Raw genomic sequence first — 27,981 nt, 5'->3', positions numbered from 1 at the left:
GCAGGGAAACCATTTTTCACCCGGAACCCATCTGAGCTGAAAGGGAAGTTCATTCACACCAAACTAAGGAAAAGCAGCAGAGGCTTTGGCTTCACGGTGGTTGGCGGAGACGAACCAGATGAATTCCTCCAGATAAAGAGTTTGGTGCTTGATGGGCCTGCAGCATTGGATGGCAAAATGGAAACAGGTAGCCTGTCAGGCATGGGAGGAAACTCCTGGTTTCTGTGCTCTAATGGGAGAATAGCCATGGAACAAATAGTGTGGTTACATGCAATTCAGTTAGGTTACTTTTGCCTTAATTTTTGTCTCAAAGCAAAGGAACACATGGTATCGGGCCAGATTACTTGCAGGACTGCTTTCCGCCACATGAGTCCCAGCAACCGGTCAGGTCCCACAGAGTCAGCCTTCTCCAGGTCCCGTCAACCAGATAATGTTGCTTGGCGGAGTCTAGGGGAAGAGCCTTCTCTGTGGGGGCTCTGGCCCTTTGGAATTAGATTTGGAGAGATTAGTATTGCCCCTACCCTCCTCCCGCAAGAGTCTCAAGACTCATCTGTGCTGCCAGGCTTAGGGCGATTAGACTCTAGCCCCCTGGCTGATGAATATCACGTATTGTTTGTCGGTGGTTCTCAACCTGGAGGTTGGGACCCCTTTGGGGGTCGAATGACCGTTTCACAGGGGTCGCCCAAGACCCTGGGAAAAGACAAATTTCTCATGGTGTTAGGAACTAAAGTTTCTATTCTGGTGCCTTGGAACATATTTTTACAATCCGACCAATCAGTCGTTTACAGTGCGGGTGTCCCTCTGACCTTACTGCCAATCAGCTTCAAGCTCTGTTGGGAGAATTGGCGCTAGACTTATGGTTAGGGGTCACCACAACAGGAGGAACTGTATTAAGGGGTCACGGCATTAGAAAGGTTGAGAACCACTGGTCCAAGTGGATATGATTGGTTTTTTAATAAAATTGGGGATTATAGATTATAGATATTTAGTTTTAAATTAATTGGATTTAGACTACTATATTGTTTTATTTGTATATGTTGTAAGCTGCCCCGAGTCCTCGGAGAGGGGCGGCATATAAATCCAATCAATCAATCAATCAATCAATCAATCAATCAATCAATTGTATTTATTTATTTATTTATTATTTACTTACTTACTTACTTACTTACTTACTTACTTATTTACTTATATATATATATATTTATATGCCGCTCATTCCAAAAAGGACTCAGAGCGGCTAACAATGGTCATAAATACAACAACAATAAAAAACACAGGCATAAAATCAGCACTACAATAAGATCTATAATATCATTAAAAAAAACCATGCATACTACAGTCAGTCCTAATTCCAAGTCTGCTGGAAAAGCCATGTCTTAATGGCTTTCCAGAAGACTGACAGGGAGAAGATAGTACGGACCTCTAGGGGCCATTGATTCCAAAGGTCAGAGTCTCCACAGAGAAGGCTCTTCCCCGAGACCCGCCAGCCGATATTGTTTGGCGGACGGGACCTGGAGAAGGCCGATTCTGTGGGCTCTGACTGTCTGCAACAAGATAAGAGGCAGGAGGCAGTCCCATAAATAGTCTGGCCCTATTTTATCTTGGGATAAAAATTAGCCATTCCATTGCACAATTTTGTTCCACAGTACATTTACAGTATATTTTTGCCAGTTGTTCTGAGTGATGTGTGCCTTGTTTTAAAACTCGTGATTGCCTTGTCTCCTACGAAATTTCATGTCAACCCACTGATAGTTAACCATTGGTGGAAAACTAGATGACATAAAGGGGGGGGGGGGCGTTTGCCCAGGTTTGCCTGGTGCACCAGTTGTGGCCCTATCTGGATCGGGAGTCACTGCTCGCAGTCACTCATGCCCTCATCACCTCGAGGCTCGACTACTGTAATGCTCTCTACATGGGGCTACCTTTGAAAAGTGTTCGGAAACTTCAGATCGTGCAGAATGCATCTGCGAGAGCAATCATGGGCTTCCCTAAATATGCCCATGTCACATCAACACTGCAGTCTGCATTGGTTGCCAATCAGTTTCCGGTCACAATTCAAAGTGTTGGTTATGACCTATAAAGCCCTTCATGGCACCGGACCAGATTATCTCCAGGACTGCCTTCTGCTGCACGAATCCCAGCAACTGATAAGGTCCCACAGAGTTGGCCTTCTCCGGGTCCCGTCAACTAAAAAAATGTCATTTGGCGGGACCCAGGGGAAGAGCCTTCTCTGTGGCGGCCCCGGCCCTCTGGAACCAACTCCCCCCAGAGATCAGAATTATCCCCACCCTCCTCACCTTTCATAAGCTCCTTGAAACCCACCTCTGCCGTCAGGCATGGGGGAACTGAGATATTCTTTCCCCCTAGGCCTCTACAATTTATGTGTGGTATGTCTGTATGTATGTCTGGTTTTATAATAAGGTTTTTTTTAGTTGTTTTAGTATTGGATTGTTACATGCTGTTTTTATCACTGTTGTTAGCCGCCCCGAGTCCACAGAGAGGGGCGGCATACAAATCCAATAAATAAATAAATAAATAAAGGGCAGCGACAGAGCCAGTTTGGTATAGTGGTTAAGGTTAGAAACCAGGAGGCTGGGAATTTTAATCCTACCATAAGACACAAAGACAGTGTGGGCCAGTCACCCTTTCACCCCCTAGGAAGGAGGTAACAGCCAGCTACTTCTGAAATCTGGCCACAGTTCTTCAAGCAATCACCAAGAATCAAAGTTGATTCAAAAGCATTTTTTTTTCAAAGAGAGATTAAAAAACAAACAAACCAGCAGTTCTGTAGTTAATAACTTGGCCTCTGTACTTTCAATTGTCTTTGAAACAAAATGAAAATCATTAAATAATTCAATCAAGACTGCCTTTAACTAATACAATGCTAGAGAAAACTTACTAGTCTACCAGAATCTAAACTTCAATTGTTGTATTCTGGCCAAAGGGGTTTTTCTTCCCCTCTAAAAAGAAAATAATGTCAAGCAGGTGATAGTTTCTCTATATAATGTGTCTATATATAGCACTATAAACAGGTTATGCTCTCAAATCACGCAGGCATAAAGCCATTACAGCACAGAAGCAAAATATTACAATCTTCAGAATTTCTTAATAGCAGAGAATTAAATCTAAAGGACTTGAGTGTGCTTTGAAACATGTACTATGTCAAGGCCGAAATGTTCTGCCATTTTTATGGATAGAATTCAGAACAAAGTCCTTCGCTGTGTGAGTCATAATTGAACGCACACAATGTAGTACTGATGCACTTAGCAAACCTTTTGAAGGGACAAAACATATTAGAGCTTAAAAATGCAAAGAGTAAATTTCCAGGACACTGAAGGATAATCCCATATCTGCTTAAAACCTCATTTTATTATAGGCAAATGAGTTTTATGTAAGCAATTTCTTTTTCATACATAAAAACGTATTTCTTTCCAAGTGAACTGAACCCAGTCTGTCAAAAATTGGTTTTGAGATGTTGTAAAACAACTAAAAGCAAGAATTCCCTCATCTTTATTATTGGTAAAAAGTGAAGGTGACTACCAAAACCAGTGCAGTCATTTCCAGTCATCAAAATGATTCTGCCTTTTCAAGAAGTATTTATTATTAAGTTAGTTTATTATGATTCAATAATGAAATTTATATTACTACATAAATATTTGATGATTTTCATGTTTGTAATATATCTACTATTATTACAGTATTTCTTCCAGTTTATGTGACATGTTCCTATGTCCCTTCCCAGGGAATTTTAGATCTTAAGAAAACTGCAGATAGTTCTTGACTTATAACCACTCATTTAGCGAACATGGAAGTTATATCCCCAAAATGCTGTGAATAGAAATACACACACAAAACATTGAATTCTATCACCCACAACATTAAATACAGACCCAAATCCAGTAATTTTGTTTCCTGGAGCTCGTGTGCTTAGTTATATAAGGTAACTTCTGAATTTTAAAATATTATATTAAATATTAATATAATATAATATAAATATAATAGTTTTAAAATATTTAATATTCTGTTTTGGATTCATTGCCTCCTTTTCTCATAATCTCCGAATTTGTTTGGTGAAAAATGGCTATATAGGTTTTAGTTTCACAAAAAGAAAAATATTACAATAATTTTAAATAATTGATAAGCTAACATCACCATTTGTTTCTGTTACATAGCATTTTAAGTTATTTGATGCCAAAATAAATGAACTCCCTGAATACATTTCCTTGAACAATGCATATGTGTGTGTGTATATACATACATACATAGGTTTGTGTGTGTGTGTGTGCGTGTTTTCTGTCAAATCTGAAAACAAGCTGAGATAGGAGTAGCTGTGGTCTAGAGGTTATAAGCTGCTGTCTTATAGGCAGATGTCCCACGTTCAAATCCCGGTAAGAGTATGGCTAGCTGATGAGAACTAAATAAGATTGAAATAGATCTGTACTAGTCTCCCTTCATTTTCATCATCAGCAAAAATACATTATACATATACATACATACATATATGTGTGTGTATATGTATATGTATGTATGTATACACACACACATGCATATATATGCATAGGGAGAGAAATAGAAATATATATTTGATAAAACTACTAGTAGTTCTTGTCCCTCTTCTGCCTAGTTCCTTTTGTTATGCACTGAATGAAACATGAAGTTTGTATGTATAAGCTAACAGAGTTTCAACCATCTGTTCTGCAGGAGATGTTATTGTCAGCGTGAATGACACATGTGTCCTCGGTCACACTCACGCTCAAGTGGTCAAAATCTTCCAGTCAATTCCTATCGGTGCCAGCGTGGACCTGGAACTGTGCCGAGGCTATCCTCTGCCTTTTGACCCAGATGATCCCAACACGAGCCTGGTAACATCTGTGGCCATTTTGGATAAAGAACCAATCATTGTAAACGGGCAAGAAAGCTACGACTCTCCGGCAAGCCATGGTAGCAAAACAGGGAAAGTCAACGGGATGAAAGAGCAGAGACCTAGCAGTCCCGCTGAGGTTTCTTCCAATGGATCCCACGGCTACCCCAATGACACCGTCTCCCTGGCTTCTTCTATAGCAACGCAACCTGAACTCATAACTGTACATATAATTAAAGGGCCAATGGGCTTTGGCTTCACTATAGCAGACAGTCCTGGGGGTGGGGGGCAAAGAGTGAAGCAAATTGTTGACAGCCCAAGGTGCCGAGGCCTAAAAGAAGGGGACCTTATAGTTGAAGTCAACAAGAAGAATGTGCAGAATCTAACTCACAACCAAGTTGTGGATATGCTGATTGAATGTCCTAAAGGAAGCGAGGTGACACTGCTGGTACAACGAGGAGGTAGGTCCCAAATGGTTGTTTTTTTTTAATTTAATACCAAAGTACAGTGATACCTTGTCTTACAAACTTAATTGGTTCCGGGGATGAGGTTCTTAAGGTGAAAAGTTTGTAAGACGAAACAATGTTTCCCATAGGAATCAATGGAAAAGCGATTAATGCGTGCAAGCCCAAATTCACCCCTTTTGCCAGCCGAAGCGCCCGTTTTTGCGCTGCTGGGATTCCCCTGAGGCTCCCCTTCATGGGAAACCCCACCTCTGGACTTTTGTGTTTTTGCAATGCTGCAGGGGAATCCCAGCAGCACAAAAATGAGCGCTTCGCTGGCAACGGAAGTCCGGAGGTGGAGTTTCCCAGTGAAGGGAGCATCAGTGAAATTGAAGCATCGCAAAAACACTGAAGTCCTCGAAACCCCACCTCCGGACATCTGTGTTTTTGCGATGCTGCGATTTCACTGAGGCTCCCCTCGCTGGGAAACCCCACCTCCGGACCTCCATTGCCAGCGAAGTGCCCGTTTTTACACTGCTGGGATTCCCCTGCTGGGATTTCCCTGCAGTATCACAAAAACATGGAAGTCCGGAGGTGGTGTTTCCCATGGAGGGGAGCCTCAGGGGAATCCCAGCAGCTCAAAAACAGGTGCTTCACTGGCAATGGAAGTCCGGAGGCGGGGCATCCCAGCGGCGGCGGTGGGTTTGTAAGGTGAAAATAGTTTGTAAGAAGAGGCAAAAAAATATTAAACCCCGGGTTTGTATCTCGAAAAGTTTGTATGATGAGGCGTTTGTAAGATGAGGTATCACTGTACTCTACTTAAAACATTGGTGTCTAAATATACATAACTAGTTTAAATTGGCTAAAAAAAAACCCTATAGCTGCTGCCTTTTAATTTAAATATTTTTAAACATCATTTCAAAAACATAACAAAATATTGCAAAATATCTTATTTGGAGTTAGCCCTGGAACTGGCATTTGCCTGTGTTTATTTATTTATTTGTATCTTTCCCTCCACCCCACTACCAACTTTATAATTTTTGCAAATAATTCAAGGCGGCAAACATGAATGCATTAGAAAGTTTGTCAATGGCATTGATTTTTTTTCAGATATAAACACTACAAACAGTCCTCAACTTACCACATTTCATTTAGTGACCATTCAAAGTTATGATGATACTGAAACAAGTAACTTATCACTTTTTTTCATGCTTACAGCCATATTCATGTGTTCAAGCTTCACATGCTTGGCAACTGGTTCATATTTATGACAAGCAAAACTGATGAGGAAGCCAGATTCACTTAACTGGGTTGCTAATTTAACAACTGTGACAAGAAAAGTTGCAAACTGGGGCAAACTTCAACAAATGTCTCACTTAACAAACATTTTGGGCTCAATTGTGGTCACAAGTCGAGGACTACCTGTATTTAGAAATCGATGGCTATATTACAGGCATAGATGGCATTTAAACTTTCTTGACCTGAATATGATTCGTTGGGAGTTTGCTTATTGAAAAGTTAAAATATCCATTTTTCATGGAAACTTTAAACCTGTCAGCTGATTCATAATGTGTCTCATTTCTGTCTAATTTTTTAGTACATTTCAGTTGACCATTTTATTACAGAATCATAAGGTATTCTGTGGATTTTCTCAGTGGTGTAATCCAATTTTTTTTACTACTGGTTCTTGTGGGCATGGCTTGGTAGGCAGGGGGTGTTGTGGTGTGGCTTAGTGGGTGTGGCAGGGGAAGAATACTGCAAAATCTCCATTCCCATCCCACTCTGGGGCCAACCAAAGCTGGTTCTCCGAACTAATCAAAATTTGCGCTACCAGTTCTCCAAACTACTCAAAATTTCCTTTTATTAAAAAAAAATAAAATTATTTACATATATACATTAAAACAATAGCAACAGACAATACATTTACATCTAAACAGTATACAATACACACACGAAACTTAAAAGACGAGTATATAGTATATCTCCCCTTCCCTCCTACAGCTGGCTCTATTGACAGCCTCCTTTTGGTTCTTAGCGGTATTGAGACCAATGGTTTAATCGATAACATATAATTTATGTTTTGTATTATATAATATTGCGTTTAAGTTCTTATTATATAGTTAATAATAGAACAGACCTAACACACATTCTATTAAATAGATAGAAAAAAGAGTTGTATTGATTATTTGGTAATTTTGATTTATAATATTTCTTTATCACGCAGCACTGCTGGTAAATGTTCTTTTATTCAACCATGTGTAGAAATCTTTCCAAATCTGATAGTACAGTGGTACCTCAAGATACGAACCCCTCGTCTTACGAACAACTCGTGATACGAACCCGGGGTTCAGAAAAATTTTGCCTCTTCTTACGAACTTTTTTCGAGTTACGAACCGGCGTTCGGAGACTGCTGGGAAGCCGCGCGGCTGTTTTAAAAGGTGACAGCCGGGCGGCGGGGCTTCCCAGCAGCCTCCCGAACGGCGGTTCGTAACTCGAAAAAAGTTCGTAAGAAGAGGCAAAATTTTTCTGAACCCCGGGTTCGGTTCGGGAGGTTGCTGGGAAGCCCCCCAGCCCGGCTGTCACCTTTTAAAAGAGCCGCGCGGCTTCCCAGCTGTCTCCGAACGCGGAAGTTCGGGTTTGGCGTTCGGCTTCGGGAGACAGCTGGGAAGCCGCGCGGCTGTTTTAAAAGGTCACAGCCGGGCTGGGGGGCTTCCCAGCACCCCCCCCCCCGAACCCTGAATTTTTGCCGAACTTCCGGGTTCAGGGTTCGGGGGGGTGCTGGGAAGCCCCCCAGGCCAGCTGTCACCTTTTAAAACAGCCGCGCGGCTTCCCAGCAGTCGCCGAACGCCGAATGCAGAAGTTCGGGTTTGGCGTTCGGCTTCGGGAAGCTGCTGGGAAGCCGCGCGGCTGTTTTAAAAGATGACAGCCGGCCTGGGGGGCTTCCCAGCAACCTCCCGAACCCCGAACTTTTGCCGAACTTCCGGGTTCGGGGTTCGGGAGGTTGCTGGGAAGCCCCCCAGCCCAGCTGTCACCTTTTAAAATAGCCGCGCGGCTTCCCAGCAGTCGCCGAACGCCGTTTTTTTGTGGGGTTTTTTTTTTGGTTGCACGGATTAATTGACTTTACATTGTTTCCTATGGGAAACAATGTTTCGTCTTACGAACCTTTCGTCTTACGAACCTCCCCCTGGAACCAATTAGGTTCGTAACACGAGGTATGACTGTATTTTGATTTATCTTGTTCTTTTAGCTCCATTGTTAGCTTGTCTACTCAAAATTTCCACTACCAGTTCTCCAGATCCTCTTAAAACCTGTTGGATTTCACTCCTGGGTTTGCTACAGTTGTTATGCTCACCTTCCTATAACTACAGAAATTTCACTTAATTCTTGGTACTTAAATACATCTTTGTTTCTCCACTTTCTCCAATGCTTTAATGCAGGGGTCTCCAACCTTGGCAACTTTAAGCCTGGCAGACCTCAGCTCCCAGAATTCCCAGATTTCTGGGAGTTGACGTCCACCAGGATTAAAGTTGCCAAGGTTGGAGACTCATGCTTTCATGCATTAAAGAGAGAATCATTCATCCTTGGACTTCATCTATCTTTTTTCACAGAGTACAGAGTACATCCCAAGAATTAGGATTAAAATAAGAATTAAAAATTGATAATATTTTGGGCCGGGTGATTTAATTGGATATTTATGTGATTGAGAGATTTTCACATAAGATAGCATTCAGGGAGGTATTGAGTTGCAAAATGGCTGCTGCATGGATGTGGCCACTATAAATTATTTATTCAGCAGAAGACACAAAAAGAGTGGAGTTGCCTCTTCTCTAGCTTGAAACTACTAGAATATTTGTACTATGGCTGTGCTGGCATAACTACGGCACGCATTGCCCTATGTCAGCTCCAGCACATGTGTGCCCTGGCCAGCTTATTTTTGGCCTTCTGAAGGGCAGGGGGAGGCCATTTTTGCCCTCCCCAGGCTTCAAGAAAGCCTCCAGAGCTTGTGAATGGTAAAATGGACCCAATGGGCCTCCCGGAAGTTCATTTCTGAACTTCTGGTAGACCCGTTGGGCGCTTTTTTTGCCATCCACAGGCGAAAAATGCCACAATAGGCCTACCGGAAGGCGAAAAATGCCACAATAGGCCTACCGGAAGTCCAAAGGCTTCATTGAGGCACGCACGCATGTGTGTGCTGGAACGGGGTGGGTGGGATTGTGTGTGCATGCGTAGGGAAGGACATTTTATTATGGCTGTGGGCACCCTTTTGGCAGCCAAGAAATAATAGTTTTGCCATCACTGTACTATGATATCCAAGAAAACAAAGGGACCAATATGCAACCTAGATGATGTACATATTGACTCTGATGGGTAATCAGAGGACGATTCACAAGCATGAGATTACCTATGGTTATCACAATTATTTATTATTATTATTATTATTATTATTATTATTATTATTATTACTACTACTATTATTATTTATTAGATTTGTATGCCGCCCCTCTCCGTAGACTCGGGGCGGCTCACAGCAATAACAAATACAATGTAAAAACAAATCTAATAATTTAAAAAACACTAAAACCCCCATTATTAAAAGCAAACATACACACAAACAAACATACCATGTATAAACTGTAAAGGCCCGGGGGAGATGTCTCAGTTCCCCCATGCCTGACCGCAGAGGTGGGTCTTAAGAAGTTTACGAAAGGCAAGGAGGGTGGGGGCAGTTCTAATCTCTGGGGGGAGCTGGTTCCAGAGGGTTGGGGCCGCCACAGAGAAGGTTCTTCTCCTGGGTCCCGCCAAACGACATTGTTTAGTCAACAGGACCCGGAGAAGGCCAACAATGCCTGGTCTATACAATGTGGCCTTGGAAAGGATGTGCATATCATCACATCGGTTGTAGTTAATTTAGCAAAGGTGGGTATTTTTATTATGGGGTGTGCATGTAGTCATTTAGTGTCGAGCACCCAGCAGTTCAAACGTGTATAAACATTTATTGTAAGCTTAAGCTCTGTATAAAAATCTGAACTACTAACGCTAAAGGGAAATTAGCGGGAGTTAAGAATAGAAAGAGATCTAAGGTGGGCTGGACCTAGATCTTTGTGGGTACGGAAGGATTCATGACTGATGACGCATTTGACTCCTCCCTTTGCCTGAGCCTGGTCATCTTCTACACCTAGTAGTGTATTTGTGGCTGTAGTCCCCAGGGTTCCGATGAAAACCCTAATTAAATTATGATATTTCAGAAGCATTTCTTGAATGAGAGACTAATGGATCAATTGCTGCCTTAAAACCTCGCATAATCTAATTGCGCTTATTTCATCCTTTGAAAACTCCGAACTTCTCCAGATGTGGGATCATTTTTTTCCCATTTGGAGATGCTAAGAGACAAAAATCAGATAAGATTTAGGCAGTGCAAATTATAATGCATGCATTTCATCCCCTTAATCTTATCTCCCCAAAGTAAAACATGGATCTGCCAATTATCACATAATATTCCTGCTCATTCCTCCTGAGCATCTCTTCAGGTGGAGCAGAAAGTGTAGCCTTTAGACTGAAAACCACCCCCAGGGTGTTAGTCACCTTCTGTTCTAGTGACTTTGTAATAAAATCTTCTCCGTTTCTATTCATTGTATTGATAGTTCATCAAGCCCTTAGTAGGTGTAATCACCCAAAGCTCTTAAAACTGACTTTATCTCTCTTTAGGACATCTCTCCATCACCTTCTCTTATCTGCAATGCCACAATAACAAACTGATCATTGGAAATGCTGATCCTTTCTTTATCTCTGATTTTCATCATTTGTGTAGGTGTAACTATGCATTTCATTGTTTCCATCTGCATAGTGGGATTTCTCATTTCAGTGTCATAGATTATGCTAAAGGTTATTACATTCAACTTACATGCCTGCTGAATCTCTTATTGTTGTTCTTGAATAGCTTGAGTGGTTTAGCATTCAGTTGCATAGTAAGAATTTTACCCTAGACTTTGGGAGAGATGTTGCAGCTGCCAGCTGTAAAATCCAATAGCACTGAGCTGTCCCTTTGTAGTTTTCAATATTATTTTTGAAAATAATTTCTTTGGTAAAAAAAAAAAGATGCATGGGGATGAATTGCATTAATGCAACAAGGGATGAACATCCCTAATTTGATAGTTCCAGCTCCAAAATAGAAAACTTTTGTCAGCGTTCCAAATAGCACCTGAGAAATAAATCAAGTCCCAGTCCAATTCTCTCAATCAGAGCTCGATTTATTAACAGAACCATGTTGACTACACCATAGACATTCCAATTCTGAATAGTTCCCAGAGTCCCACCTAGGTTAAGGTTCATCTTACATCCGCCACACCCACAAGTTCATCACGAGAGCCAGTCCATGTGCAGGGGTTTATCAACTTCCTCTTCTCTTCTGTTGAGGCAGAACAAACGGTGACTTTGGCTCAGAGCAAGGAATCCATGGTTGTGTATAATAATTCATGTGCTGGGCAACGGACATGTATTTATGATAGTTGCAGTGTCTCTAGATCAGTGTTTCCCAACCTTGGCAACTTGGAGATATTTGGACTTCAACTCCCAGAATCCCCCACCCAGCAAATGCTGGCTGGGGAATTCTGGGAGTTGAAGTCCAAATATCTTCAAGTTGCCAAGGTTGGGAAACGCTGCTCTAGATCATGCGATTTTAATTTGTGACTTTCCCAGCCAGCTCTTGGCAAGCAAAAGAGAGCCGAGTTGGCGCAGCAGGTAGTACTATAGCCATTAAAGCTGACTGTAGATCTGCAGGTCAGCGGTTCAGATCTCATCACCAGCTCAAGGTTGACTCAGCCTTCCATCCTTCCGAGGTGGGTAAAATGAGGAGCCGGATTGTGGGGGCAATATGCTGGATCTGTTAAAAAGTGCTATGTCTAAGGAGAAGGGTGGCATAAAAAAAAAATGACATAAATTTTAAAATAAATAAATAAATTAATTAAATCAATCAATCGGGGGGAGTCAGATTCACTTTAAAATTGTGTGATCCCCTTAACAAGTATGGGATTTGCTTAATGAATGCAGCAAGGAAGGTCATAAAATTGGGTATAACTCACTTAAGCATTGTATCCTTTATCGACAGAAATTCCAGTCCCAATTGTGATTGCAAGTCCAGGACCACCTGTATAGAAAAGAATGAGTGTTTTTTTCCTCAAGTACATTAACAGCACACACATTAAGGGCCTCCTTGAATTTTCCAGAGCTGTTTCTTTTATGTAAATAAGATAACCAAAAATACAAAAGGTAATGCTCCAGTATTTTTTTTTTTTAGTAGTTGTTTTGGAGAGGAAATTTTGACAGAGATCACCCTCATTCTGTCAGTGAAGAGAGAGTCACTTGTGAAAACTCCTCCTTCTTCACAACTCTGTTCTTTTTCGTTTCATTTCCACCATGAGTTGTGCTGCCAGAACCAAAAGTTCATATGATGCACAATTTCTCATTTTTGTGGGGCTCCGTCTGGGAGAGATTTCGGGCTCTTGGTTTAGTATCAAACTCTTTTCATCGTTCTTGAAATACACTGCTTGGGCTACCTCTCCCTCTGATGTCCGTTTTGAAACAGCACCTGGGAAAATGCCTTATTCACAGGCGGGATGGGCAACTATTATTATTATTATTATTATTATTATTATTATTATTATTATTATTATTATTATTATTATTTATTAGATTTGTATGCCGCTCCTCTCCATAGACTCAGGGCGGCTATAATACCTTTACAAGCTGTGGACTTCACCAGGAGTGGGCTTCAACATTTTTATCAAAGGGGTTCTCTGCCTGGTTGCTGGGTGGGCGTGGCCTAGTCGGCCTCCTGCACCATGGCGGGGAGGGGGGAGTTTTTGCTCTCCCCGTGCTCCAGAGGCTTCCCACGATCCTCCAAGAGGGCGAAAATGCCTCCCCAGGCTTCAGAGTCTCTCTGGAGCCTATTTCCGACCTTCCCAAACATAGAAACATAGAAGATTGACGGCAGAAAAAGACCTCATGGTCCATCTAGTCTGCCCTTATACTATTTCCTGTATTTTATCTTAGGATGGATATATGTTTATCCCAGGCATGTTTAAATTCAGTTACTGTGGATTTACCAACCACGTTTGCTGGAAGTTTGTTCCAAGGATCTACTACTCTTTCAGTAAAATAATATTTTCTCATGTTGCTTTTCATTTCCCCCCCAACTAACTTCAGATGGTGTCCCCTTGTTCTTGTGTTCACTTTCCTATTAAAAACACTTCCCTCCTGAACCTTATTTAACCCTTTAACATATTTAAATATTTCGATCATGTCCCCCCTTTCCCTTCTGTCCTCCAGACTATACAGATCGAGTTCATTAAGTCTTTCCTGATCAGTTTTATGCTTAAGACCTTCCACCATTCTTGTAGCCCGTCTTTGGACCCGTTCCAACAAACCTCCGGTAGGCGCATTTTTCACTTTCCCCGGACTTCCTTGCAAAATTACCTGCATCTAAAACGGGCCGTGTGGGGTGGGCAGGGCCAGCTAGAAGTGGGATTTGGGGTTTTCTGAACTGCACAGAATCTTAGCTGAAGGTTCTCCCGAACCCCCAGCACACCCACCCCTGACTTCAACTCTGAGAGTTGATGTCCATAGGTTGTAAAGATGCTACACTCTAGTTTCCCATCCCTGTTCTTAGGTTTTGATTTTATTGACATGGAATTTCTGCCCTGTCAAACTCAGGTAAGCCTCCTCAATGTAGCACAAAGCTGCTGTTCAGAGATACTCCAAAGATTCTTTGGTCACGATAACAAATCAGGCTGAAAAAATATCAGAAATGTATGTGGAGTAGATGTGACAAGTTCAGCCAGCTTCCAAGCCACTGGTATCTCTTCACAACTCTGCCTGTCTTTTAAAATTCAAGACGCGCATCCAGAAAAAGGATAGCCTGTAAAATATTTACGATAATGCATCCACCATCGGAATCTTGATTCCCAGTAATTAGATCACTTGGGCTGACAGATCCTTACCTCTGCTACCACAGTGAGCTGGAACAAAGAGAAAGTAAATGAAGGAGGAAACAGTACGAAGACGTTCCTTTTGTAAATTAGCATTCACAACTCCTTTAGTGTACTACTAGGCATACTATTCCTCTCAACTAACCAATAAAATAAGCTTGTCGCTTCTCATAGAGTCAATTTCTAAGTTTCTATATAGGAAATGTTATTATATATTTGGGACAGGTGCCTGAAGTGTAAGATCCTTTGCATTCATCACATTCAAAGGATGTCAATACACAAAGTATTATAAGCACAATAGTGTAAACAAATTTCAGGTGGTCCTTGACTTACAACAGTTCGTTTAATGACTGTTCGCAGTTACAACGGCATTGAAAAAAGTGACGCAAGACAATTTTTCATTGCAACATCCCCATGGTCATTTAATCAAAATTCGGATACTTGACAACTGGCTCATATTTATTACAGTTTCAGTGTTCCAGAGTCATGTGATCACTTTTTGTGAACTTTTGATAATCAAAGTCACTGGGGAAGCCAAATTCATTTAACCGTGTGGCTAACTTAGCTGCAATGATTGTGGCAAGAAAGGTCATAAAATGGGCCAAAACTCACTTAACAAAATGTCTCACTTAACAACAGAAATGTTCAGCTCAATTGTGGTCTCAATTGTGTAACAATGCTATATTGTATTAATTGGTTACCTTACATTTTATCCGCTGTGCTATGATAAAACCAGCAGGATATGTGATTGCAGTTATTAAGTCATAGAGATTGTTATTTCAAATACAGTAAATCTTCTTGGAAGTGATTGTCCTGCCAAAATCACTCTCGAACTGCAGCATAAAATCATCCAGGAAGTTGCAGAGAACCTATCAAAAGTATTCAAGGATCTTTAAGACACTATTACCTGGCTAAACTCAGTGTTCATGATTCTATCTTAAACAAAATACCTGGATGAAAACATGTTCATTAAATAAAGTGGAAGCAATTGCTTACTAAGAAAAAAAAGAATGCTTTTCTCAAATTTGCCCAAACATTTCTCAATTACCTTCTAGCCTTCTGGAGGTACATTCTGTGGATAGATACAGTACATCATATTTCCAGACTATATGGCTACAATTATGTTTGATGGTCACCTAAACATTGCCATGCACAATTAGACTCCCATAACATCTCTCTTGTTAAGCACAGAGGTAGGGCATTATGTTTCAAGTATGCTTTGCTGCTGAAAATCTGGGCGATTTGCCATCATTGAAGGAAAGATTAATTTTTGCTTTGTATGAGAAAATTCTGCAGGAAAATATTAAGCCATCTGTCTTGTCAAGGGCAAGTGGGTCAGATAGAAAGACAATGAACCCAAGAATGCAGGCAGATCTACAAGAGAAGAAGAAGAAACTCTTAGAATTTCAAAGTCAATGTCTGGATAGAAACACTATAGAAATATTATGGGAAGACCTGAAATAAGTAATACATGCTTGAAAATCTTCAAATGTTACTGAGTTGTAGGAGTTAGCTTTGGAGATGTAAGTAGTAGTTCTTACAAGTAATCTAAGAACCAATCACCACCTATTGCAAAACAGAATATTGAAGCTCATCTTTAAATTTTCTACATGTACATGACAAGAAATTTACCATTAGCTTGTATGCCAGTTTTTAAATGAAAAATATTTTAATTAGGTTTTGTAATATTTAAAGATACTTAAATTTTAATATATTTATATTAAATATATAATTAAAGATCCTATTTCATTCCCCCACTTGTATTGCTTTAAAAATGTCCCTGATCTTTACTATCAAAGAGTCAATAGGTCTGCATCTCTTAGCATTTCATCAATGCCTAAGAAACCCTCCTTCAACTGTAACAGTACTTCTCATCCGTTAATCAATTCCACAGAGTAAGACCTAGTATTGCCAATTGGACGGAATGTTCTCCCATTTGATAGATGATTGACATTATCAGAATGGACAGCACTGATTATTCATCACTTGTAATGTACCAGGTTATAGATTAAGGTCAGTGCAAACCTTAAGTACTACTTAAAGCATAGGAAGAATAGACAAGCCCACAAATTATCTGATTTTATTAATGCATCCTTCCTCAAATGGGACAGATGTAAATATTATCAATATTTAACAAAGCCACTTACATACCCCAGTCATTTAATATTCAGATAAAAGCAATTTGGATAACTTTGGGAACTTTTTATTTGTGTACAAGTTTTAAAATACCAAATAGCATGTGTCTTCCAAAACTTGCACAAACCATTTAAAAGTTTTTATAAAACACCTGGTGGCAGTTGTAGAAAATTAAGCAGATAGGCAATTCGTGTCATTGTGATGGAAAAATAATTGCAGATTGTAGGGAATATGATCAAAAGGAGTGTGATTGCCTTTCCCCATAGTGATGCTGTTGTGCAAATGTGAGGAAATTTCAGGGATGCAGCTGCTAGATGACCATGATGGTGGTTAGGAGTAATTGAAAATAGAAAAGTTACCTTCTCCGAAATTGATCAGCTGGTTCCTTTGAGCTACAGGAAGAAGGAAAAATGATCTGAAACTAACATCGACTCGCAAGACTTGAAAACTTTAAATCTCTGGCAAATTTTTAAGGGGTGGCCAGGTCTAGCCATTGCAATAAAAAACACATGGATTCTTGGAACAGCTTAAAGGCTATCACAAATTTATTGTGGCTTAAGCTTTCATAAAGTAGAGCCAAATTCTGCAGCTACACCTGATAAAACTCAGTCTACTAAGACTTATAGTACAATAAATTCACCCAGTGGCCTTTAAGCTCCTAAAAGAATTTTTAGTTTCTCTCTCCTTTGGGCTCTGAATAATGAGGTTTTAATTAAGTCATCACTGTGGGTGTGAAACTCTGTGAGAAGAGATGTTGACCTAACAGGAGTTTTAAATATAAAAGCTGTATTGTTTTGAATAATCCTACAGCCTCTAGTTTTGTCCTGATGTTTTTTTTAGCAGACCTGATATAATATAACACAAGGTGGCACAGCAGAACCTTATATTGTGTATTAAACAAGGCACGTTTTAACAAGAGGTGAGATTCTCCATTTTCCCAGTTATGACTTAAACACCAGTAAATCAAGCAGGCATTAGGTTGTCTCGGCTAAGAGAGACAAACAGTATTTTACTCTGCCTAGCTGAAAGCAGATTGCGACGTCATGTTCATCACAAGTGGCTTCTATATATAATTTTGGAAGGTTGAAAATGTTGGTGTTTGGTTCAAATAAAGGTTCAATTCAAATAAATGGCCGATCAACCAAGTTGATGGGGTGGCCAGTTCTAGTCATTGCAATAAAATAACACATGGATTCTTGGAACAGCTTAAAGGCTATCACAAATTTACTGTGGCTTAAGCTTTTATAAAGTAGAGCCGACTTCTGCAGCTGCACCTGATAAAACTCATTGAAAGCTACAAAATTAAACAGGAATAGGATGAACTTGCTGCCTAGAATACTCTAAAAGGAATTGGCGTCATTAGTTGATTGTCTTGAGTCATTAATGAAATTAATTTTTCATGTCCTATAAGTCTGTCCTTGTTTTTGAAAATATATAAATCTCAGCAAATTTCATTTGTCATTCTCAAATGTTCTCTCCTTGAATTCCAGAAACAGTTAATTAATTGTTCATCACCAGTCTATATTTGATGAGTTCAGATATATTTCACAGATTGATTTTATAGTTCTTTTTTTACTTTTGATGGAAATAAGAGATTTTTTTACTTTTGATGGAAAGAAGAGCCCTACATGGCATTGGACCAGAGTACCTCTGGAACCGCCTGCTACCGCACGAATCCCAGCGGCCGATAAGGTCCCACAGAGTTGGCCTTCTCCGGGTCCCGTCGACTAAACAATGTCATCTGGCGGGCCCCAGGGGAAGAGCCTTCTCAGTGGCGGCCCCGGCCCTCTGGAATCAACTCCCCCCGGAGATTAGAACTGCTCCCACCCTCCTTGTCTTCCGTAAACTACTTAAGACCCACCTATACCGCCAGGCATGGGGGATTTGAGACACCTTTCCCCCAGGCTTATTATAATTTATGTTTGGTATGTATGTGCTGTTTGGTTTTTAATTATGATAGGGTTTTTAGTTTTTTTAATATTAGATTTGTGCCAGCATAATATTGTTTTTATCATTGTTGTGAGCCGCCCCGAGTCTTCGGAGAGGGGCGGCATACAAATCTAATAAATTATTATTATTAATTATTATTAATGTTAATATATTTAATCTACATTTCCATACAATGCTAAATATTAATGTGGTATGTTGGACATTGACCAATATTATCTGTGAATCTAAATTCTTATTTGTGATTTAAGGCAATGTGTAAATCCATTTAGTTGTCACTTAATCAACAGAGCAATAGCAGTGGCATTTAGACTTACAGTATATACCGCTTCACAGTACTTTACAGCTCTCTCTGAGCTGTTTACAGAGTCAACATATATTGCCCCCAACAATCTGGGTCCTCATTTTATCCATCTCGAAAGGATGGAAGGCTGAGTTATCCTTGAGGTTGGTGACATTGGATCTGCCAAACTGTTGGCAGCTGGTGATCAGCAGATGTAGGCTGCAGTACTACACTCTAACCACTGTACCACTGTTACAATACAGTTAAGAAAATTAAGGTCTAATACAATGTATAAAAGTACTCTATTTAGTTGCATTAATTTGTTGTTCAGTTGCTAAGTCATTTCCAACTCTTCATGAGCCCATGGACCATAGCACACCACCCACTTATCTTTCACTGTCTTCCAGAGTTTGCCCAAATTCATGTTTGTTGCTTCAATTAAACTAGCTAACTGTCTCATTTTATTTATTTATTATTTAGATTTGTATGCCGCCCCTCTCCGCGAACTCGGGGCGGCTCACAACAAAAAATATAAACAATCGTACAAATCCAAATAAATTCAATAAATTTAAGTATTTAAAATAGTTTTAAAAAGAACCCCACTATATTAACAAGCACACACACAAACATACCATACATAAATTGTACGTAGCCGGGGGAGGTGTTTCAGTTCCCCCATGCCTGACGACATGCTCATCCTCATCCTTTTGCCTTTAATCTTAGAAACATAGAAGATTGATGGCAGAAAAAGACCTCATGGTCCATCTAGTCTGCCCTTATACTATTTCCTGTATTTTATCTTAAGATGGATATATGTTTATCCCAGGCATGTTTAAATTCAGTTACTGTGGATTTACCAACCAAGTCTGCTGGACGTTTGTTCCAAGCACCTACTATTCTTTCAGTAATATATTTTCTCACGTTACTTCTAATCTTTACCCCAACTAACCTCAGATTGTGCCCCTTTGTTCTTGTGTTCACTTTCCTATTAAAAACACTTCTCTCCTGAGCCTTATTTAACCCTTTAACATATTTAAATGTTTTGATCATGTCCCCCCTTTTCCTTCTGTCCTCCAGACTATACAGATTGAGTTCCTTAAGTCTTTCCTGATACGTTTTATGCTTAAGACCTTCCACCATTCTTGTAGCCCGTCTTTGGACGCATTCAATTTTATTCAATTTTTTTGGTTGATGAGGTCTCCAGAACTGAACACATAACTGAATCTTTCCCAATATCTGAGGGTTTTTTCCCCCAGTGAGTCCTCTTTTCTTATTTAGTGGCCAAAACATTTGAGCTTCAGCTTTAGGGTTGATTTAATATCATTCCCAATATTTATAACTGGTATCATAGCTCAGTTAGAGTAACTTGGCAGCTTTTATTTTCTCTCTCTATTATATGAGAACTCAGGGATCCCCAGTGAATACACTGACAGCAAGTATAGATAAAACTTCTGAATATAGCATATAATCTAAAATGTTTTGTGAAATTTCATAGCCTTTTTTTTTAAAAAATGATCAAATTAATGTACTTATAAATATAACAAAGGTTTTATTCATAATAGCTAAATTGAATAACATTAAAATAAAATAACATTAAAATAAAATATTTTGAGTGCAAGATGCAAGATGGGATAAATTGAAGTTTTATAAAACCAGATTGTGAAGGTTAGATACCAGAGAAAGTCATCTGTTGGTCTACATGCAAGGCTAACACTTCAGTATTTTTGTCTTGGCATTTAACAAGAATTAGTGTTAATTTTCTTGCAGGAAAATGAAATTCAAAGGGTTTTTTTTTATGCATACACTTATGCCAATGCTTCTTTTCATAAATGATATATATTTAAGTTTATTTCACAAACAAGTAATTTTGTCAAAGTAGCAAGACATCAAGACGTCTTTGCTTTTCAGATCAAGCCGACAAATGTTTGACTTTTAAATGAGTCTTTAATATGATTTTGCTGGCGAAATTTTCTGCAGTTAGTTTAGTATCCTCTTGCTTTCTCCATCAAAAAACCCCCATTATTGCTCATTAGTGTAAATAATTAAGAGCTTCTTCTTTTCCTTTTAGAACTCCTACAAATAGATGTATATTTACCCAGTAATGTGCCTGTTCACCTTTGTACTTAAACGTTTGATGGCTGTTTCAGATGCCCATTTGTTTACAGTATGAGTGAATCTTATCTTTCAGAAAATAAAAATGTTCCTTATTCCAAAGTCCCAGAAAAGCTAAGCAGAGCATTTGAGGATGCTAATATATTTAGGTCTCCAGGAAGCTTAGGTTTCCAATGCACAGGATCAAGTTAAAATTGCCAAATTTCTATATTGATTCAACAATTATAAGCAAACAGAAAATTCTCAAACCCAGTGGACTTTTTGAAAGGCTTAAAGTGGGGGTGGGCCTTTTTTTTTGCAAATGATTGCTCCAGAGTCTTTCCCTATTCACAAAATGGTAGCCATTAAGGACATTTCTTCAACACTCCGTGGCTTGCATTGGCTGCCGATCAGTTTCCGGTCACAATTCAAAGTGTTGGTCATGACCTTTAAAGCCCTACATGGCAATGGACCAGATTACCTCTGGAATCGCCTGCTACTGCACGAATCCCAGCGACTGATAAGGTCCCACAGAGTTGGCCTTCTCTGGGTCCCGTCGACTAAACAATGTCGTTTGGCGGGCCCCAGGGGAAGAGCCTTCTCTGTGGTGGCCCCGGCCCTCTGGAACCAACTCCCCCCGGAGATTAGAACTGCCCCCACCCTCCCTGTCTTTCGTAAACTACTCAAGACTCATTTATACCGCCAGGCATGGGGGAGTTGAGATAGCTCTTCCCCCTAGGCCATTACAAGTTATGCATGGTATGTTTGTGTGTATGTTTGGTTTTATAATAGGGGTTTTTAGTTGTTTTTTATGATTGGATTGTACATGTTGTGTTTATTATTGTTGTTAGCCGCCCCGAGTCTGCGGAGAGGGGTGGCATACAAATCCAATAAATAATAATAATAATAATAATAATAATAATAATAATAATAATTATTATTATTATTATTATTATTATTATTATTATTATTATTATATCCCCATTTACAAAGCACCAGTTTACCAGAATTGTGTCAGCAGTGCTGCAGCTGCCAAAATAGCTGATGCAGTTCTAGGTTTCATCAACGGAGGGATGGTTTCAAGGTTGCGTGAGTGATAGCACTGCTCTATATTGCATCGGTGAGACTACTTTTGGAATTCTGCATCCAATTCTGGTTCACCCCAAAAAATCCAAGATGCTTAGACCCTAAAAAGGGTGCAGAGAAGATCAACAATAATGATAAGGGGTCTGGAGGCTAAACCATGCAATGAACACTTGGGGAAACTAGGTATGTCTGGTCTAATGAAGAGAAGGACTTGGAGCAATAGGATAGCAAACTTCCAATACTTGAGGGGCTGTCTCAGAGAAGAGGGAATCAATCTATTATCCAAAGCACTGAAGATAAGAAATGGAAAACCATTAAAGAGAGTTCCAACCTGGAACTAAGGAGAAATTTCTTGCAGTAAAAATAATCAGTGGATTATTTTTATGAGTGTTCTGGAGGCTTTCAAGAAGAGACAGCTATTTGTCCAGAATGGAATAGAGTCTGCCACTTAAGTTTGGGTTGGACTAGAAGACCTCCAAAGTTCCTTCCAACCCTATTGTATGTTCTGGTTCCTTTTGCTATAGATTGGGGGTTTTCTTACTACATAACTTTCTTCTGGGTAAATTTTGAAGGTATAAGGTATATTTGCAAACAGAGCACTAGGCTGTTGGTCGAGGGAATAGATGGAGAACTTATCAAATTTGCAGTTGATACCAAACTGGCAGGAAGAGGCAACACTCCAGAAGATAGGCACAAAATACAGAAGGATCGTGGCAAACATGAACAGTGGGTGCTATCTAACAAAATGAAATTCAATGGGGAAAAAAGTAAGGTTCTACATTTAGGCAAAAAAAAACAAAATGCACAGGTACACTATATGTGGTACATTGCTCAAGAGTAGTAACTATCCTAGTGGACAACCATTTAAATATGAGACAGCAGTGTGCAGCAGCTTCCAAAAAAAGCCAACACAGTTCTAGGCTGCATTAACAGAGGGATAGAATCAAGATCATGTGAAGTGTTAATACCACTTTATAAGGCCTGAGTAAGGCCACACTTGAAATACTGCATTCAGTTTTGGTCGCCACGATGCAAAAAAGATGTTGAGACTCTAGAAAAAGTGCAGAGAAGAGTGACAAAGATGATTTGGGGACTAGAGGCTAAAACATATGAAGAACAGTTGCAAGAACTGGGCATGGCTAGTTTAATGAAAAGAAGGACCAGGGGAGACATGATAGCAGTGTTCCAATATCTCAGGGGTTGCCACAAAGAAGGAGTCAACCTCTTCTCCAAAGCACCTGAGGGTAGAACAAGAAGCAATGGGTGGAAGCTTGAACAAGGAGAGAAGCAATTTAGAACTAAGAATAAATTTTCTGACAATTAGAATAATTAATCAGTGGAACAGCTTGCCTCCAGAAGTTGTGAATGTTCCAATACTGAAAGTTTTAAAGAAAATATTGGATAACCATTTGTCTGAAGTGGGGTAGGGTTTCCTACTTAAGCAGATGGTTGGACTAGATCACTAGAAGACCTCCAAGGTCCCTTCCAACTCTGTTGTTATTGTTATTGCTATAGTTATTCAGCCTCTCTAGTTTTCAAGAAATCTTCATTGTTTATGGAACTTTATCCTTCCTGAGTTAGAGCTGATTCTTAAATGATCTGTATATTATATACTACTATATACAATTAATCAACCAACAGTTAATATAATAAAGGGTGTAGTAAAGTTATCCTATACATCCAAAGCATCACTCCTTCCTAATTTTGTATTTTCTATCCCACATGATCTATATTGGACTTCTGCAATAAATAAGTTTTAACAAACCCAACATCACAAAGGAAGCAGCAGCCCCCTTTACCTTTAGTATGAACTATCTCTCCTGAGAGGGACCCACGGAGATATCTCAATATGTGGAGAATCTCAGCACATTTCTGTGATTGGCCAGGTGAGCTATATTTGGAGCTCAGAGATGTACTTGGAAATAGATGTCACTGGAGGCTGACATTTACTTTGCAATGTGCCACTTCTGTTCTTTAAGATTGAAATAATGTTTGAAAAGTGTAAGAGAGCCATTTGGAAGCGTCTAGGAGCACATTGATTATGGATGGTTATTTGATTAGTTCCTGGCCTAAGGTGATTTAGATGGTGCCAGTATCCTCAAACAACCTAAGCCAACTTTTAAAAAAGAAAATAAATCATTCCACTTCAATAGCTCAGCATAAATGCTGTGCAAAAAGAAAGTATGACTACAGCAAGAATTTTCCATCATTGAATCAATCATTGAATCCATCATTCATAATATTGCAAGCATGAAGAATAATTCCAAATTACAATACGTTGATTTTTGTTTTGTTTTTTAAAAAAATAGTTTCCGATTATAATTTCCCCACAGCAGCCTGTGTAAAACCAGCTTTTACGAATGATGAACTTTAAGCAGGATGTTTTGCTTCAGATGTTTCTGATAATTAGTTTAGTGTACGTGTTCTGTTTTCTTCATTTTAGATGGATCTCATGTGTAGCGCTAATTGGAAAGTGACATTTTGTGTATGTGAATACACATAATGGGGATATACACCCTCTATATAGCCCCTGCAGCCTCTACTTTGGGGATGAGCTTTGATTTCTTTATTTAAAAAGTACTGTGAATGTTTGTGTCCAGTAGAGGACAGTATTCCATATTTAGATGGATCACCTATGCCAAAAATATTCATTTCTTATACAAGTTATAATAATCTTCTTCCTCCATCCCTAATAAATATGCCTATTAGGTTTTCTTTTTTAAATGTATACAGCAATATCTCCTTTATCTTTTCTTTTTCTACTGGACTTCTTGTTGTTACTCAGATCTATCCAACTTTGATGAAAGATAATACAGTAGTCTCTCCAGTGATAAATTAATATCTATCTAAAGATTTGATATTGCAGCATAATTTACCATCCTTCTGCCAGAACCAAAATAAGTCAGCAGTGTAAGACACTTCTGAAGTTAATGAATGATTAATTTATCAATTAAGATGGCCATGCATCTGGATCTCCCCTGGATGTATTATTTTTTATTTTTATTTTATTTTGCTTCAAAGTACACTCTGGTCAGCAACAAAAATAAATCCTAAAATCCTAATCCAGGACCCAAGAGCAGGGAATAAGCTGCAGTTGGGTTGGAAGCATAGCTAGTGCTTCCCAGCTGTTTCCTCTGACGCATGAAGGAAAGAGAGATTGGCTAGTAAGCATATAAATGAAGTGATTTAACAAAATAACAGAGTTAGAAGTGTTAGGGTTGGAGGTCTTCTATCCAATTCCCTGCTTAAGTAGGAGACCTATACTATTTCAGATAAGTGATTGTCCATTGTGTTCTACTCTATTCTATTCTATTCTATTCTAAGCCTCCAGTGATGAAGAACCCACAACTTCTGGAGGCAAGCCATACCACTGATTAATTGTTCTCACTGTCAGGACATTTCTCCTTAGTTCTAGATTGGTCCTTCCCTTGGTTAGTTTCCATCCATTGCTTCTTGTCAGGTGCTGTGGAGAATGGGCTGACCCAACCACCCCTCTTCCTTGTATGCAGCCGCTTAGATATTGGAACACTACAGTCATATCATCCCCCCAATGTGTCTTTTCATTTGATGTACCCAAATCCTGCAACCATTCTTCACATGTTTAGCCTTCAGAAGTCTTTTGCTATTTCCTGTATATTTTCTGAGTCTCAACAGATTTTTATAATATGGTGACCAAAACTGGGGGCAATATTCCAAGTGTGGTCTTACCCAGGTATTTTAAAATGGTACTAACACTTTACATGATCTTGATTCTATCTGTCTGTTAGTGCAGCCTTGGACTGCATTGGCCCATATTTAAGTAGTTGTATACTTCTTGTGTTTTTGTTTCCGAAAGACTGATGTCATCACTGATTGAAATGACAGTGTCTTAGTAGCCATTCTAATAAATCAAAACAAACACACCATATACCAATTATTATGTCAGTACAACACAGCAAACGAGATCACTCTGCTGGATTTCGTATTTATCACCAGTCGGGCACTTCCCAAGCACCTAGGACTGTGTGATGTAGCGGCAAATTATGTTTGCCGATCCCAGTAAAGCGGTGTTTTGCAATTGACAGATGGAGATTTTGTCAATTCCGATGGTTTTCAAATGTCCACTGAGATCCTTTGGTACTGCGCCCAGCGTGCCAAGTACCACTGGGACCACTTTCACTGGCTTATGCCAGAGTAGTTGCAGCTCGATTTTTAGATCTTTGTATTTCACTAATTTCTCTAGCTGCTTCTCCTCAATTCTGCTGTCTCCTGGGATTGCAATGTCGATGATCCATACTTTCTTTTTCTCCACGATCACAATGTCTGGTGTGTTATGCTTCAGAATTCGGTCAGTCTGAAGTCAGAAGTCCCACAGTAGTTTTGCTTGCTCATTTTCGGGCTTATGATCCCACCAGTTCTTTGCCACTGGTAAATGGTATTTCCGGCACAAGTTCCAGTGGATCATCATCATTATTATTATTATTATTATTATTATTATTATTATTATTTATTAGATTTGTATGCCGCCCTTCTCCAAAGACTCGGCCCAACATGACAACAAATCTAATTAATTAAAAATTACTACTAAAATCCCATATACATTAAAATATGTCAACCAACTCATTCACAACCACACATTACAACTCACAAACAAGGGAAGGGGTCTTGGTCTAATTGCCCCATGCCTGGCAACATAAATGAGTCTTGAGACTCTTGCGAAAGGCGAGGAGGGTGGGGGCAGTGCGAATCTCTGGAGGGAGCTGATTCCAGAGGGCCGGGACTTAGTTCATCTACAGTCTCTAAAAATATTCAAAGAAATTGTAATGTCTCATGTCCTCAGCTCAGTGAAAACCTGTCATAGACGACAAAGCCTATTAAGTTTTTAATTTCTGATTTTGCTCAATAACTGAAACATGGTGAAAAGTCATATTGTAGTTGTGGCTTAGTGCCTGATTGGTTCACACATCATGGAATTTCTTTTCCAAGTTTTAATAGCTTCCACGACCAGGCGGAAGCTTTTGCTTAGTCTAAAAAGATAGAGAAATGAGCTAAAAAGATAGAGAAAATAGCTAGGGTTGCTGGCATGAAAGCAATGATGTCTATTAGCCAGGGTGAAATCTCCCGGTTCACTCATGCCTGTCAGTTGTCAAAGAGCCGGTCTTGAAAGGAGCATGAGGCTCCGCCCACCAGCCTGGATGCCGCCATTTGGGTTCTTTTACCCTCTGTGCATGCACAGAATACTCTGTGCATGCCCAGAGGGTAAAAGAACCGAAATGGTGGCATCTGAGCAGGTGGCCAGAGCTTCACTCTCCCTTCGCAACCAGCTTTGCAATGATGGACAGGCACGAGCAAACCAGGAGCATTTAACCCCTGCTATTACCTGGATTTACAATAGCATAATATGCTATTATATGGATTTACAATATGCACAAAGTCCTGTGCAATTCCTGGGTGTTCTACAAGGTGAATACGGAATATTTGTGTATTAAAGGGAGGTGGGTGGGAATTGCTGATTAAAAGTATTCCTTCACGCCATCCTCTGGCAAAGGTTGTTATTCAAGTGTTCGTTTGAGAGTTGTTTCTGGTCCAATATCCAGAAGGATCAGACTAGCGATAGCAGCTCTAGGCTAACGGGAATTAGACTGCTTAATGGGAACATTTTGGCATCCAAGAAAGCTGGCATGCAAATTTCTTCCTGAACCCACACAGCAATGTTCTACTACAGAGGTATCAAACTTGATTTCATTGAGGACCACATCAGGGTTGTGTTTGACCTCCGGGGGCCAAAATGGATGTGGCTGTGTGAGTGTGACCAGCTTGACGTTACTTGGGTCAGGAAGGCCAGTAGTGGCCCGAATACTCTGCCAGCGAAAACGGGCTCCCAAGCTCTGTTTTCAGCTACGACAGCCTACTGCAACCATCTGCCATCGAAAGCGGAGCTTGGGATGGCTGCTCAAAGCCCTGAACTCTATTTTTGTTGGCAGAAGCCCCGTCAAACAGTTCTTTGCTGTTTCTCGGGCAATGCAGCGGGACAGTTCTAAGCAACCCGCTGGCCGGATCCGGCCCCTGGGCCTTAAGTTTGACGCCCCGGTTCTACTACCTCTGATGTTACAATCCAGAATGTATCATTATTACTGAGGTTTACTAATTTGTGGATTCGTTGGTCATATT

General features: G+C 39.9%; 1 protein-coding gene across 14 annotated transcripts in view; it reads left to right on the top strand.

Annotated features, from left to right (window-relative positions):
* The window catches only part of MAGI1 (membrane associated guanylate kinase, WW and PDZ domain containing 1), a 655,279-nt gene that overhangs the window by 537,252 nt on the left and 90,046 nt on the right, over positions 1–27,981 (top strand). For all 14 annotated transcript variants that reach the window (XM_070738178.1, XM_070738171.1, XM_070738168.1 and 11 more), the window contains 2 exons: positions 2–187; positions 4,702–5,322. In XM_070738178.1, the coding sequence (XP_070594279.1) occupies positions 2–187; positions 4,702–5,322 (807 nt within the window). The remainder of the gene's footprint in view (position 1; positions 188–4,701; positions 5,323–27,981) is intronic.

The sequence above is a fragment of the Erythrolamprus reginae genome, chromosome 2 (assembly GCF_031021105.1).
Source record: "Erythrolamprus reginae isolate rEryReg1 chromosome 2, rEryReg1.hap1, whole genome shotgun sequence".
Lineage (NCBI taxonomy): Eukaryota > Metazoa > Chordata > Lepidosauria > Squamata > Dipsadidae > Erythrolamprus > Erythrolamprus reginae.
This window is presented reverse-complemented; position numbering and strand designations above follow the sequence as displayed.